The sequence below is a fragment of the Euleptes europaea genome, chromosome 1 (genome assembly GCF_029931775.1).
Source record: "Euleptes europaea isolate rEulEur1 chromosome 1, rEulEur1.hap1, whole genome shotgun sequence".
Taxonomy (NCBI): domain Eukaryota; kingdom Metazoa; phylum Chordata; class Lepidosauria; order Squamata; family Sphaerodactylidae; genus Euleptes; species Euleptes europaea.
Genome location: NC_079312.1, coordinates 127,284,221 through 127,300,233, shown reverse-complemented (window position 1 = coordinate 127,300,233; position 16,013 = coordinate 127,284,221). Strand labels below are relative to the sequence as shown.

Genomic DNA, 16,013 nt, shown 5'->3' with positions numbered 1-16,013 from the left:
CATTGGTGGAAGAGAATGTCTGCCAGTGGAAAGGTGCATGTGTTGATTTTCACTGATTCCCTCCCCCACATTGTGCCCAGTGCCGTTTCTGGGGTTCCCTGACCCCAGAGGCAGTGTTTCAGGATGTATGGAGGGCTACAGCGGGAGAGGGAAGATGGGAAAGTTTTTCCCCATGAGCTGAGCTCCATTCATAGTCCTTTGGATCTAATACAGGCTTCATGAGGGGCAAGTCCATCTTATTAAACAAAGAGCGCATTGTACCAAGTTTCTGTCCAAGATGCCCTCTCCCTAGCAAAAGGAACTCAACCTGATACTTCTAACAGCATCCATATGACTTCTTGCCAAATCTATAATGAATGGTGTGAGCCCTGTGGAGTGTTGAGGTAGTTTCTAAGTGTTTCAAGAACAGCGTTTCTTCTTCATCTCTATGTTTGTAGCAAATATGGTTTAAGCTAGAAATGTCCAGGATGTTTTGGTAACATACCAAAGTATCTTGGCCATCCCAGAATGACATCCCAGATACATTGGCCAGGTGTCTGGAGGCCGTGGTAAAATGGTTGAAACAAAGCCCACTGAGATTAAATCCAGTGAAGATGAAGATCCTGTGGCAGGGCTGAGGTGGGCTGGAGATGGGGCATCTGCTCCCAAGTCTAGATGGGGTGTAATTAACACCTGCACCGTCAGGAGTTTGGGTGTGATGCTGGATGCCTCCCTGTCAATGGAGGCCCAAGTCAGAAACGTAGTCAAAACGGCATTCTACCATCTCCACCAGGTTAAGCAGCTGGTACTTTACCTGTCCCGCCCTGACCTAGCTACGGTGATCCATGCAACAGTCACTTCCAGGCTGGACTACCACAAGTTGCTCTACACAGGGCTGCCCTTGAGGCTGCTCTAGAAACTTCAACTGGTCCAGAATACGGCGGCGAGGGTCCTTATGGGGACCCCATGGCAAGCACATATCCAACCGGTGCTCCTCCTGCTGCACTGGCTCCAGGTTGAACACTGGACCAGGTTTAAGGTTTTGGTATTGACCTTCAAAGCCATATGGTCTGGGACCATCATACCTATGGGGCTGGCTCTCCTGCTACATTCCTCAAATAACTTTACACTCATCTAACAACAATCTACAAGTGGTCCCCACCTCGAAAAGTATCCTGCCATCCTCAGCCAGAGCCAGGGGTTTTTCGGCTCTGGCTCCAGCCTAGTGGAACTCTCTGTCAAATGAGACCAGGGCCTGGCAGGACTTAGTTCAGTTCCTCAGAGCCTGCAAGGCGGAGATGTTCCACCAGGCGGATGGTTGAGGGCAGCGATGGTTCTACTGTCAATTGGCCTCCCTGTTCCATCTCTGGTTTGTCTTTATTTATGCTTGCCTGCTTTCTCTCCTGACTGTTTTATCACTGCCGCTGGTATGGTAGGCACCAATTGGATTTATCTGGGGTTTTTTTTAATTATTTCTCTGATTTTAAATTGTTCAATTTTTAGACTATATTATAGATTATTAGATTTGTTATATTGTTTGGACATCTATGGGATGAGAATATTGTGAATGTATCGTTGGATGTAAGCCGCCCTGAGCCCGCCCTCGGTCGGGAAAGGGCAGGATAAAAATCTAATGAAATAAAGAAATAAATACCACCTTTTTATGTCGCTGCAGACGGGGAGGTAAAAACAATTTGTTCCTTCCAAGATGAGGAGGATGACTGCATCTATCGTTTCACCGAAGAGAATCCCAGCATCGAAGGCAACAGAACTGTTCTTGTGCAAAACAAGAAAGGTAAACAAGGGGGCGAGGAAAGAAGAAGGAAAGGGGGAAGAGATGTTGTTGAACAATGAAGCAAGATGGCACTTGGCAGATGCACCGGTTGTTATTTCTTACAGTTGAGCCCTTCTCTTTTTATCCCAGTTTTATGTATGTAAAGTCTAAGGACTACTCAGGCATGCCTTAATAATGAAGGTGTGACCGAATCCATTAATCATATCTCTAGACACAAGTCTGTGAACTGGATTTCAGATCATAACAGAGGCTCATCTTTATCCATTATGGCAGTAGTCCCCAACCTTTTTCACCCTGTGGGCACATTTGGAATTCTGACACAGGGTGGCGGGCACAACCACAAAATGGCTGCTGTAGGAGATGGAACCAGCCACAAAATGGCTGCTGTAGTTTACCTTCTATCATACTGTGAAGATCCTTGTGTTGTGGCTGCTGTTGCCAAAGCAACGTTAACAAAAATGTGCACAGCCAATCAAATCACCAAAGGCTAATCAGAAGCCTTGCTGGGCAAAAGCCCCACCTGGCCACACCCACTTACAGAAAACACTTGGCGGATGCCAGAAAAGGTGTCAACAGGTGCCATGGTGACCACAGGCACCATGTTGGGGACCCCTGCATTATGGCACAGGTTAAGTCTGGGGTCACCACCCTTTGTCCTGTGTAATGGTCAGACATGAGTTAAGGGTTCTCAGTTCTCTCTCACACAGTGCCTGGTTCAGATCTTGACTGTAGTGTGCATGGAGAAGGTGCTTCAGCATCCTCCCTTGTACCATTTTCCTGACCTGATGGGTGCTACTTGGCCCACTTGTGGGTTTCTCCAAGGGACCAAATAGCACCATTCCAGACATTTTCAGGGCAGGAAAATGACACGAGGGGAAGACTGAAGCTCCTTTTCCACATGCACCACAGTCCGGTTCTGAATCAGGCACTGTGCATGTGGGTACTGAGGAAGTTGCGTGCGACTGTTACAAAGGGCATAGGGTGGGGACCCTGTAATGCGTAAAGGAGCTTGGGTGGATTGTTTCGTTTCTGCCTCTCTCCCTTGTATGCCTCGCTTATTTTCCTGCCCAGATTCTGTTTGGTGCCTGTTATCTCTTTCCTAACCATGAAGATCTTGTGTCATTCCAGAGTGCCCAGCAAGAAGCTTCCTTTGGCTTATCCCCTTGTTAGTGCTACTGATGCTGCTTCTGGCATTGCTCCTTCTGTTGTGCTGGAAGTTCTGTGCTTGTTGCAAGGTAAGTCACCTTTCCACTTTGCATTGCCAAGCACAAGCACAAGAGAGATGTTGGTTGCACAGGTGGCTCTAAGCCAGGGCTGAAGAAGGAGGAAAGAGCTACTAGCTGATCTCCCCCCTGCCAAACTGATGACTTTTAAGGAAACTCTCTTTGGAGATCCATATGGAATGTTACATTGTAAATACGATCAGTAAGTCAGACATTGACTCGGGGCAAAAGACAGGGTGACACTATACCCACAATACCCACAGCATTGAGACTCAGATATAATTCTGGAGCAAACTGTATTAAATCCACATTACTCATATCAAGAGGGTACTCGGAAAATGCTGCAATTATAAGGGACACTCAGAAACAAGACTCGCAGAATAATGATGAGAAGAGGAACTGTGCCCCATAGGAAAGGGCAGTGAGCTGTGAACAGGAAAGGTTGAGTGGCTCATATTTTAGTTTATGCTGCTATACCTAGTTGCTGTTGAAGGCAATTTGGAAGGCGGGCTCATGCACTTGACTAGGGAAGATTCCCTGACTCGTAGCTTCATGTGAAAAACTTTGTACTCTTTATTATTTTTTTCTTTTTATCTTATAGGCTTGTTTGGCCCTGCTGCCCTGCTGTGTACGAGGTACAGTGTCTTTAAATTATCTGTGGTTTTGGGGGTGGCTTCCAGGACAGTTAGAATGGTACGCTTTCTGTGGGTTTTGAAGGTTTAGAATGAGGTTTAGAATGAGGTTGACAGCTGAAACAATATAAACTAAAAGGTGCTGTCTTATATTGTCTCCCTAATAGTCTCATCTGCTCCAGTACTATCAACCTGAACCGTACTGGGCAACAGCTGTCCATAATATGTATTGGTGTGCGTTATAAGTGATGTTATTAGACCACTGATGAAGGCCAAGGGGCCGAAACGTGTATGGAATGTGGTTTTAGTTTATCAACCTGTATTAGTTGCCAATGTGCTTTCTTTTAATACAATTTTAAATGTTTTTAATGTAGATATCAGCACCTTAAAATAAGTATATTTCTATACATAATTGAATTTTATCCACCCAACCTTTGGGTACCCAACAGGTGTCCATAAACATAACAGAAAGACTTAACAAGTATTACTCTCTGAGACTATTTTTGGAGATATCAAGAATCTGGGACCTCACATCATCAGAACTCATGTGTGGTCTTGAACTATGCACTGTCTGAACAGTACAGGATCAAACTCAGTGAAATGGTGAAGTAGGGCAGAATGGAGCCAGATCTATTGCTGGAGCCTTAATTATATTTTGGAGTATGGCAGAGAAGCTGTGGAAGTCTGTTTTCATGCAGTAATCTGCATTAGTGAAACAAATGTCATTCATGGACACGTTGATTAGCTTTCAAGCAAATGTTTATTTACATTTCTTCCAAACCTTTATCTCAAGAAGGTAGGCAGTAGATTTTTTTATTACTTCTCAGAATCAGTGCATGGTAGGACTTAATATTTGGACAAAGGATGTGCTCTACATCATTGTCCTGAGAATTAAGTCCCCGTGTAACTACCATTTTGCACACAACCATATGGTATACTCGCCATGAGCTGTAACCAGTCAGGAACTCTCTTTGGTGTACTCCCATATTGCATGAATTTTAAAAATGAATGTATTTTAGAACATCCAATTTACCTTTTAAAGCATGTTGAATATTTTGGACATCGGGATGTGACGTCACCCCATGGGTCAGGAATGGCCCAGTGCTTGCATAGGGGACCTTTACCTTTACAATATTTTATATGCTAAAAATATAACTGGTGAAGAGGGTATGAAGATAAAGAAAGGCTAATTGAGGATCCTGCCATTTTAGTATCCCATGGCTCATAGGTTTCCAGGAACAGGTTAGTAGTGATATAGTATAACAGGGCTTAATGCTAGTCACCTTTTTCTTTTTACCCAACTAGAAATGCTTCTGTATGGGAAGAATTCCAGGAAGGGCTGTGGCTTAGTGGCAGAACATCTTCTTGCAGAAGGTCCCAGATTAAATCCCCAGGATCTGTAGTTAAAAAGATCAGATTGTAGTTGATGCGAAAGACCTCAGCTTGAGACCCCGGATGGCTGCTGCGGAAAGAGCAGAAATTATTAACCTTAATAGCCAGTGATCTGACTCTATATAAGGTGGGAGGCAGAAGCAAGGTGTTTCTTCTCTGACAATGAGCTCATCTTATTCCACTAAATCTGAATTACGGGACCGTTTGGGACTGGACTTTGAAGAAGTGTAAATTTTAACTTTACTATTTCCTCTAAAGGTCGCACTGTTGGTTTCAAGGAGGACCACTATCTGCTTAGGCAGAGTCTGATGTCCTCAGACCACCTAGACACTCCAATGGTTCGTACTGGCAACTTGAAAGGCAGAGACACTGTCCACTGGAAGATCAACAACAACGTGCACAAGCAAGGCTTCTCTTCCCTAGCTCTCAATCCCAAGGATATGAGTGAGTGCCATTTTTGATGAGATGGAGAAAACTTTGGGTGGAATGTGGCCTGTTACTGAAGCCAGAGATTATAGAAAAATGGCAGCCCTTGTCCCTTCAGAATCTGTTACTCATTCAAACTTGCAGGCATACATATGGTACCTTTCCATCACATGATTATTACCCCAGAATGCACATTGTCCAATTGCTTGTTGGAATATTCTCTTGTGTCAAAATCTTTATGTAACCAGAAAGACTTCAAATCAGAAAAGAATGTTAAGCTGGAAGACTTCTCCATGATATCTAAGGTTTCCGCATGGAGGGGGATTTTTGACATTAGTTATTTATTTGTCTATTTATTTTAATATTATTTATAGTTAGGGTTGCCAGGTCCCTCTTCACCACCAACAAATTGGGAGCCAAGATGGGCCAAGACTGGAGTAATATGGTCCCTACGACCCACTCCAGTCAACATCCTGGCCGCAGCATTCTGTACCAACTGAAGTTTCCAAACACTTCTCGAGGGCAGCCCCACATAGAGCGCATTGCAGTAATCTAATCTAGATGTAACCTGGGCATGCTTCATAGTGGCCTGATGGTTTCTCCTCAAGAAAGTCTGCATCTGGTTGACCAGCTGAAGCTGGTAAAATGCACTCCCGGCCACAGCTGCTGCCTGCTTATCCCGCAGTAGGCCTGGGTCCAAGACTACTCTCATACTATGGACCTGTTCCTTCAAGGGGAGTGCAACCCCATCCAGGACTGGCGACACCTTAAATCATGGATCAGACCTTCCAACCACTTCCATCTTGTTGGGATTAAGCTTCAGTTTCTTAGCCCGCATCCACTCCGAAACAGCCTCCAGGTACTGATTCAGGGTTTCTACAGCCTCCCTGAGACCAGCCAGAAGTGCAAGATAGAGCTGAGCATTGTCCTCATACTGATGACAACTCAGCCCAAATCTCCAGATGGATTCACAGAGTAGTTTCATGTAGATGTTAAAGAGCATAGGGGATAAGATGGAAACTTGCGGGACCCCTCAGGCCAAAGGCCAAGGGAATGAGTTGACATCTCCCAGCACCACCTTCTGAACCAATGCAGAATATTGCCTCCCAATCCCAGCCCAGATAGGCAATCCAGAAGGATCTCATAATCAGTGGGATCAAAAGCTGCTGATATATGCCGTCATCATCAAAATCCAGTTCTGATGCTGCAGATTCATGAACTTGTCCAGATGTTTAGAATTTTTTACATCTCAGAACCAGCACATCTGAAATACATTTTTCATGCTATTCCATACAATTAAGCATTGAGACTGGAATCCTGCACACCATTAGACTACTTAAATCTAAATGGGTTTTAAGCAGTTTAACTGTGTGCAGGATTCCAGCCACTGGATTTAAAGTTTGCCTTAAGTACATAAAACAGGCTGAATAGACCTGCAGCCCCCTCCCTTTGTGCTGTGTATTTCTTTGTGCTTTGTGCTGTGGCCTGGTATTTCTTGCCAACAACCATGGGAGAAGGTTGACTAATGTCTCTATTTCTAGTTCCATATGGGTTGTCTCTCAGATTGGCCCGGCTCTACACCCAAAACCTTGCAAAACCAGATAGCCGCGAACACCAGCAGCTGCAAAAAGAAGTGGAAGAGAACGTACGTAGCAGGAATTACTGGTGTCTGTCACGTTTGCTATTAAGGGGGGGGAACACATTGGTGACTTCCACATGGCGATTATTCTCAGTGGTTATCTCGTCGCTGCTTAAAGGGCACTTGGCAACAGAGCTTCCAGATGGTGGTTTTTAAAATTTTCGAATTTATAACCTGCCCTCATCCGCGGCTAACAATAATTAAAACATAAATACATCCAATATAAATCAAGTACATCCTTAAAACCATAATCATTAAAACCATTTAAAACCCTAAACCAGGGCTGGGGAACCTTTTTTCTGCCAATGGCCATTTGGATATTTATAACATCATTATAAATACAAAATTATCAACTTAAAAATTAGCCTGCTATATTTGGTAAAACATCTAGCCAAGAGGGATGACCGGAGACGGCTCCGAGTGTCTGCCATGTTTCTCCACGGCCCGGGTGGGAAAGGGTTAACACCGTTTCTTGGGCGGTCCTAGCAGCTCCATAGCTAATGACTCTTCTGCAAGGGGGAAAGAAGGTTCCTTTTCTCAGCGAAACAAACTCGCATCCGCCTTGAATAGAGGCTATTCCTGTCCGTGGGAGGGGGCAGATCACCAGTCCTAGATCCTTCTGAGCTAGAGATCTGCCAGGACCCACGAAGGGCCAGACCAAATGATTTCGCGGGCCTTATACGGCCCCCGGGCCTGATGTTCCCCACCCCTGCCCTAAACGGATGGCCGAACTATACCTAGGCGCCACAGCAGTAAATGTCAGCTGATCGGCCCCCCAGATTTCAAAGTGGGGGCGGGATGGGGAGGCCAGTAAAGATGGATCTTCTTGCGGCTGTCCTCAGCCATAGGCCTGGCGGAATAGCTCCGTTTTGCAGGCCCTGCGGAACTCCTTAAGGTCCCGCAGGGCCCTGATGTTACCAGGAAGGCTATTCCCCCAGGCTGGGGCCCGGGCCGAAAAAGCCCTGGCCCTTGTTGAGGACAGCCACACATTCTTCGGGCCAGGGACCACCAGTAAATTACTGTTCACAGATCTTAAAGCTCTCGGGGGGGTCATACCAGGAGAGGCGGTCCCGCAGGTTTTTTCTACCTTTTTTTTCCTCCCCCCCACCTCCCCCCCACCTCCCCCCTACCTTTTCCCTGCCCCAGCCTAGCCATTTCCTCCCCTCACTGAATGAGGTGTTTTTTTGGGTGGGTGGGTGAGAAGGGGAGTAGTAACTGACAAACACTATAGTGATGATATGCCATGTACCAATTTTAAAAACTGTCCAAAAGCCCTCTGGTGGTGCAGGATGGGAAATGGCTGCTGCAAGGGGACTGTGGCAGGGAAACTGGCGTCAATGCGGGCAGGACTGGGAAAGATCTGAAGTCCGCTTGCCAGCCACCTCAACTTGGCCGAGCTCTTTCCAAAAAAATCATAGTAAAACAGGTTTTAGAAAGAATGCAGCCAGAGAAAAGCCAGAAGGTACCTGAAAGCGCCATAATGTTTCAGGGAAGCGCGAAAATAAAGCACTTCCGTTTAGCATCAAAACTGGCCCAAACAACCGGTGTTGAAGTCACCAATGCGTAGGGTTACCAGGCCCTCTTCACCGCCAGCGGGAGATTTTTTTTAGGGCGGAGCTTGAGGGGGGGTGAGGTTTGGGAAGGGGAGGGACTTCAATGCCATAGAGACCAATTGCCAAAGCAGCCATTTTCTCCAGGTGAACTGATCTCTATTGGCTGGAGATCAGTTGTAATAGCAGGAGATCTCCTGCTAGTGCCTGGAGGTTGGCAAGCCTAACAATGCACCCACGATGAGATTCCTTTTCTTGGTTTTGGGTTCAAGGGTAAAGTGGGGATTTGCTTTGGCAAGAGAAATAGCTGAAAATATCCTCTTCCACATGTAGAGGTTGTTAGAGCCTAAGGCAAAGTACTTAAGCCCCCCTCCTTCCCAAAGGGAACAAAACTTGATAATTAACCATTGATTCATGGGTGTTGGGAGGGTACCTGAAAATCCAAAGAGAACAATAAGTAATTAATTCGCCTGAAAACAGCAGGAAAATCACAGGGAGAATTGGAACCTTTGCGGAAGGGCACTTATTTCTTAACAGGTATACAGTAGGGTCTTGCCCGTGGGAAAGGATTTTAATGGGAACCGCAGTTTCAGTTGTGCTTCCAACAAATTGCGGAACAGTGATCATTCAACATTTGTGTAGGTCGTCATGGGATTTCATTACACCACAACTTTTGCATGGTTGGGCGTTTCCTTCTAGAAGCCTGACTTAATAACCCTCTTTTGGTCTTCATAGCTGAACGAGATTTACAGAACTATCCCCGGGGCCCACAAATTCCAGCAGACAAAATTCAGGTGAGTAGACTGAAGAAAGCAACTAAAGAGTTGTGAAATGCAGTGTGTGTGTGTGGGGGGGGGTTAATAGAGAAGAGTAGTGAAGGTTTCAGGGATGGGTGGAATTAAGAGAATTATTGCATTGAAGCTATTGTCCCTTGTGATAGACAGTACAGAAAGAACTGGAACAGGCACCTATAGGGAAAACTCACTAATGGGATAATGAAAACTCCCATCGCCTTTAGTTTGCACCAAGAAGGACTGCTGTAAAATATATTTGATAGGAAAAACCATCAGAGCCCCATGTCTCTCCAGAGATCAAAGTTATTCAATTGATCTGTTTTCTCCTCAGGTTACAGCCAAATTCTGGGAAAAGGTAAGCAAAAGCATTAACACCTGGTTTTGCATACCGGTGTGAACATGTGCAGGTTTTTCATTGGTGTGTCTATTCAGGGAGGGGGGCATTACATGAACCTTAACAACTGTAGTATCTGTTTAAATCAGTAGCCCTAGCTTGTCCACTTTCCACACTGTAGTATCCACATTGCCGATTCACTTCCCAGTGCTGCATGAGGGCAGGGGTGGTCTTAGCCAATGAGCAATAGGGGCGTCTGCCTTGGGGTAGATGGGGTATAATGCCATAGGGTCCACCTTGCGAAGTGACCATTTTCTCCAGGTGAACTGATCTCTGTCACCTGGAGATCAGTTGCAATAGCGGGAAAGCTCCAGCCACCACTTGGATGCTGGCAACCCTATATGTATTTCAACTGGTTTGTATATATTTTAACTCTGTTTTCTATCTCTTTTTAAAGTCATTTAATGATGTATGTTTGGGAGGGCTAATTTTAATGGTCTTATAATGTCATTTTATCATGTATGATGTAAATTGTTAGCCATCTTCTAAGGGCAGAAAGGCGGGATGTAATTTTTTAAAAAATAAATAATAAATAAAACATGTCAAGAGTCCCTGTAGTATTACCTCCAAAATTATGATTTTGTAATTTTAGTTTTAAAATCCTATATTTAGAGGGCCTTCATAATCTGAGGCTCTAAATGGTAGTTTACTCAGTTTGTGTGTAAATCCACCTCGGGAGGCAGAAACCGTTGCTCACAGATTTCCCTCTCGTCTGTTTGTAATTTGTCACGTTTCCCTGTAGTGGATTCTGTAACACTTGAGGGAGCGATGCGTGGCTGCAAACATGCAGTAAAATATGGGATTGCAATTGTTATGTATGTAGTGGAAAGCAGCATCTATACAGAGCTTGGAGTTTTCTCCAGGCTCCTGAGCTGCGTGTTCGTATTGGCTGAAAGACTGCAACTGTCCAATCACAGACTCGAGGGCTTGTGTGCTCTCATTGGCTAGAAAGGCTGTAGCCGCCCAATAGGATACTGGGGGTGGTTTGGCCGGCAAGGTTGAATGAGCATATAAGCGCGATGCACACTGAGTAAGGTGGCTGTAGCTGTAGTCACAATAAAGCAATGTTGTATTACTTCTGCCTCCAGCCTCTTTCTTCGCCCACGCTACATAATAGCAATGATCCCTGCATGGATATGCTGCAAATATTTTGGGGGCCATCATGTGAGACACATAAGTTGGCTCCTTTACTGCTTGCCTTCTGCAGGAGTCTGTGAACTCACGTAGGGGTTTCAACCTCCAGGTGGGGCTGGGATTTCTCCTGGGATTACCACTGATCTCCAGACTACAGACCTCAGTTCCTCTGGAGGAAATGGCTGCTTTGGAGGGTGGATTTTATGGCGCTGATTCTCTTCGAGCTCTCACCCCTTCCTAAATCCCACCCTTTCCAGACACCGCCTACAAATTTCAAAGAACTTCCTGAGCCGGAGATGGCAACCCTACGGACACTAGTTTACAGACTAGGTGGTTGCAAGTCAACTCTGCACTGCATGATTTATCTTGCGGATACAAACTTTGCTAACAAATGACGTATGCTAAGCCTTGTCTTTCTTTTCCCCATCTCCAGGCAAGACCACACAATTGTGGACACTGTGCTCACTGCTCCCCGCTCATCCAAGAATGAGATTGTGAAAGTAACAGAGAAACACGTCTCTCAGGAGGCTTTCAATGACCTGAAAATGGCACCTGGTTACTATACTGTAATCTCGGACCAAGGTAGGAGAGGCGTGCTACATTTGGCCTGTTTCTCAGTTAAATTTCTTAATTCAACCAAGACTGAGGGTTGAGATGCAGATTCAGCTGACTGAATGCTCCTTAATAGAAAAATAACCTCTCCTTAAAAATCTAGCCTAGCCTTCTCCTTGTCATCTAGCTTTCTATGAGGAGGGAATAGTTGATACAGAACAACAGTCAATCATGTGAATCCCAATCGGTACCCCAGGGGCTCGTTCAAATTACAAAGTCCATGTGAAAGAGATATGGGGTGTCAATTAGTCATGGCAGTTCTGTGCTGAAAACGTAATTCCCAGGAACGCACAGGCCCAATTTGGATCAGGACCTCAACATATGGAGAGAGGAGGCTTAAGCCATTCCCCTCTGTGCCATTTTCCCAACTTGAAATGGCCCTGGGAAGCTGCTGTTTGCCCTGCTGGTGAAAATTAAGGGGCCGCTTCAAGCTGGAAAATAGCAGGAAGAGGGAAGGCTTACATCCCTTCTCCCCAAGTGCCATGGTCTGAATCTGAATTGGGTTTGCATGTGTCTGGGAATTAAGTTTCCAGCATGGAAGTCCCAGGCCATGTCTGCAACAATCCACATGACCTTCGTGAGCTTTGTAACACGTGAATCAGTCTTAAAATGGTACAGTCAAGAGAATGGTTTATCACTTATAGAAGAAGAAGAGTTGGTTTTTATATGCCGACTTTCTCTACTAATTAAGGAAGACTCAAACTGGCTTACAATCACCTTCCCTTCCCCTCCCCATAATAGACACCCTGTGGGGTCGGTGAGGCTGAGAGAGTGTGACTAAGGTCACCCAGCTGGCTTCATGTGTAGGAGCTGGGAAACAAATCCACTTCACCAGATTAGCGTCCACCGCTCATGTGGAGGAGTGGGGAATCAAACTCGGTTCTCCAGATCAGAGTCCGCTGCTCCAAACCACTGCTCTTAACCACTACACCATGCTGGGAAAGCAGTGGGATACTATGAGAAGCATGTCCCCCCACCCTTGCAAATAATTACCTTCTTGCTTCCTCTGCTTCCATTTCAACTGTAGATGCCCATGGCCTGGTAGAGTTTCAGGAAGGAGTAGAACTGGTGGATGTCCGGGTTCCCCTCTTCATCAGGGATGAGGATGATGATGAAAAGCAGCTGCAGGTAGAGGCCACTGATGTTCCTGTGGGGACTGCAGAGATTGGTCGCCGTCTTGTCAACATCACTATCATTAAAGAGCAAGGTAAATATAATACCCTGGTGACACACAATGGAATATGATAGCTCTTATCTTCCTCTTCCTCCTTGTCTTATGTAGCAATATGCTGAACTCAAGCTGCGTTTCCCATTAAGTTCTATGTTCAAATCTTAAAACTACTTGGACCCCTGAAAAAGGCACCTATAAAGCCATATTTCAGATGTTTTCACTGCTTTCTATGTACTGAAACATATACGGTGACTTTTTTAGATCTGAATTTTAGAGAAGGAGTGGTGCTCATGCATGTGAGGTTATGGCATCCTGGCATATTAAAAACAATTCAGGGATGTCCATTATCTGCCAGTCTTGGCAATACTAATCTGAAACTAGAGGACTTTTATTGGCTGTTACCATAGACTTTGCAGAATATCTGAGAGCTAATCAGCAACAGAATGGTAGGCGGTTACAGTGCAATCTAGGATTGCACTGTAAATTAGGAAAATAATAGGAAAGTGTCACTTTCATGCTGAGTGTGGGCAGGAAATAAATCTTAACTTTTAATGCCTGCTTAAGGAACACTTTGTTGTGCAGTGCTTACAGATGTAGATGCTGTATTCATACTAACAACAAACACATCACTTTTCTGTCTGTTTAGCCAAAAGCATCATTAGCTTCCTCGAACCGGCTTATTCTTACAGCCGCTTTGACAAGCTGGCAAAAATCCCTGTTGGCCGTGAAATATTGGAGAATGGGAAGTCCCAGATAACCTACAGAACACGGGATCTCACCGCCCAGGAAGGCAAAGTAAGGACCGTGGAGCTGCCTAAAGAAGAGAATGTGTTTCTAGCTGTGCTTATAGTAAAGCCTTTAGCCATTATGTGGCTGTATTAGTGTGCCTTGCGTCACTTGGAACAGCCCAATGTTGCATCCAGTAGTCAATGCTGATAGTGAACTCCTGCATGGAATCCTGAAACTTCCAGTGGAGGAGCCAGTTCTAGCACTACAAGGCAGAATGAGGAGATTGGTGCCTATTGACTCTTCCTAATAGAGGAGACAAGGTTGGGTTTGGGCTCCTGACCAATTCCAAATTCTCAGCACGGTTTAACGAACCTACAGCTATACTTGCTGCAGGAATCTGTCTCGGAAACTCATCATAAACTAGTAAGTCATATGATGAAGATGTCTTAATGATCCTTTTGTGATACATGCTCCCTTCTCCGCACAAGAACCATATGGAGACTGTTCATGGTAATATGGGTTAAGAGGAACTATCACATGGAGAAGGGTGTGGAGTTTTACACATACTTCCCATCGCAAATAGGTGCTGAATCCCATTCAGATCACCATGCTTGCACCTAGTTAATACAAGCTAGGTGAGATGTGATTGAAACTCACCTTTCATTGCAGTTGAGCTCTAAAAAGCAAACGGTAAAATATAGGGCTGGATCCAGCAAGCTTTTTCTCTCCGTCTTGCTCAGTGTTTCTCATTACTAGAGTTGCCAGCTCGGGGTTGGAAAATACCTGGAGATTTTGGGGTCTGAGGAGGGCAGGGTTTGGAGTGGGGAAAGACTTCAATGCCATAGAGTCCAATTGCCAAAGCAGCCATTTTCTCCAGGGGAACTGATTTCAATTGCCTGGAGATCAGTTGTAATAGCGAGAGATTTCCAGCCACCACTTGGAGTTGGCAACTGATTACAGAATTCACACACACCAGTGGCTTTTGTCCATTCTGGTCCCATGATTCTCAGCATAGCTGTTTGGGTAGTTAGAAAACCCATCCTCCCCCTTTTCACCAGAGGAAAAGCTGGTTGGATCCAACCCTTAGTGCAATGCTAGCACAAGAATGCAAGATCTTGTGTCTTTGCCAATAAAGAAAGTGTGCGAACTCCCCAGTGATTACAGTGAGATTAGTGCTACTGTCTATACTGGGAAATACACTGATAGAAAATCTATGGTTTGTGCTAGCTCACAGTTTGTCATGTTAGAATCACAGAATCATAGAGTTGGAAGGGGCCATAGAGGCCATCTAGTCCAACCCCCTGCTTAATGCAGGATCAGCCTAGAGCATCCCTGACAAGTGTTTGTGTTGTTCTCCCCCCTCCCCCCACCCAGGATTATATTTTTTCAGAGAGTGACTTGATCTTCCTGCCTGGAGAGAAGCGGAAGGAGGTGCAAGTACCATTGCTGGAGCTGACTGAGATAGATGCCTTTCTTAACAACCGGCAGCAGAAACAGTTCGTAGTGGATCTTATTGATCCCAGGTTTGGGGCAAAAGTTGGCAAATACCCCCAAACTATAGTGACAATTGATGATCCAGGTGAGCTTGGCAACTTCTGGCAGCAAGAGTCGATTTTGTCTCCATGTACCTGTAGTTTCTCTAAACACTAGACTCTGCAAAACTAGCAAGGGAACTTTGTACGTTATGCACACAGGTGACACAGTCTGTAGTTTCTCCACGTGAGCTACCAGGTGTGGTCTGGTGAACAGAGATAATCCTGGGCTCTGTTCCACCTCTACTATACTGCTAATCACCTTTATTTGGTACTACCATGCATGGACCGTGATATATTTTAACAGTCCAAGTGGCACATACCATGTGCAGAAAGATTGGGTTGAAGTTTATGACTCTCTTCCACTAAGGCTGAGGATGTGTGATAGGACCAAGGTCACCTGGCAAGCTTCCATGGCAGAACGGGGATTCAAACCTGAGTCTTTAAAAAAAAGAAAAGAAAAAGAGAAACCTGGGTCTTCCAGTTCCTAGTTAAACACTCCAACCACTGCACTGTATACACATCCTTTCTGTATAAACCACAGATAAAGGTAGTCCCCTGTGCAAGCACTGGGTCATTCCTGACCCATGGGGTGATGTCACATCCCGACGTTTACTAGGCAGACTATGTTTACGGGGTGGTTTGCCATTGCCTTCCCCAGTCATCTACACTTTACCCCCAGCAAGCTGGGTGCTCATTTTACCAACCTCGGAAGGATGAAAGGCTGAGTCAACCTTGAGCCGGCTACCTGAAACAGACTTCCATTGGGATCGAACTCAGGTCATGAGTAGAGCTTTTGACTGCAGTACTGCAGCTTACCACTCTGCACCATGGGGCTCTTATAAACCATAGAGCATTTGTGAAAAGCACAAAACAAAAACTATCAACAGATTCTGTCCCAATTGTTCTTAAGTCCCACTAGTATCTTTGTCCTATACTAGTCACCAAACTAATTGTGTTGCCTGATGTTCAACCACAGCTAGCTATTTTTTTTCAATATTCTGCCCTTGC

General features: G+C 45.2%; 1 protein-coding gene across 1 annotated transcript in view; it reads left to right on the top strand.

Annotated features, from left to right (window-relative positions):
- Positions 1–16,013, top strand: part of ITGB4 (integrin subunit beta 4) — a 101,262-nt gene that overhangs the window by 52,056 nt on the left and 33,193 nt on the right. Inside the window, exons 17-27 of the mRNA XM_056858023.1 lie at positions 1,655–1,774; positions 2,903–3,009; positions 3,599–3,632; positions 5,280–5,465; positions 6,989–7,092; positions 9,372–9,430; positions 9,762–9,785; positions 11,392–11,540; positions 12,598–12,777; positions 13,388–13,536; positions 14,845–15,049. Of these exons, the coding sequence (XP_056714001.1) occupies positions 1,655–1,774; positions 2,903–3,009; positions 3,599–3,632; positions 5,280–5,465; positions 6,989–7,092; positions 9,372–9,430; positions 9,762–9,785; positions 11,392–11,540; positions 12,598–12,777; positions 13,388–13,536; positions 14,845–15,049 (1,317 nt within the window). The remainder of the gene's footprint in view (positions 1–1,654; positions 1,775–2,902; positions 3,010–3,598; positions 3,633–5,279; positions 5,466–6,988; positions 7,093–9,371; positions 9,431–9,761; positions 9,786–11,391; positions 11,541–12,597; positions 12,778–13,387; positions 13,537–14,844; positions 15,050–16,013) is intronic.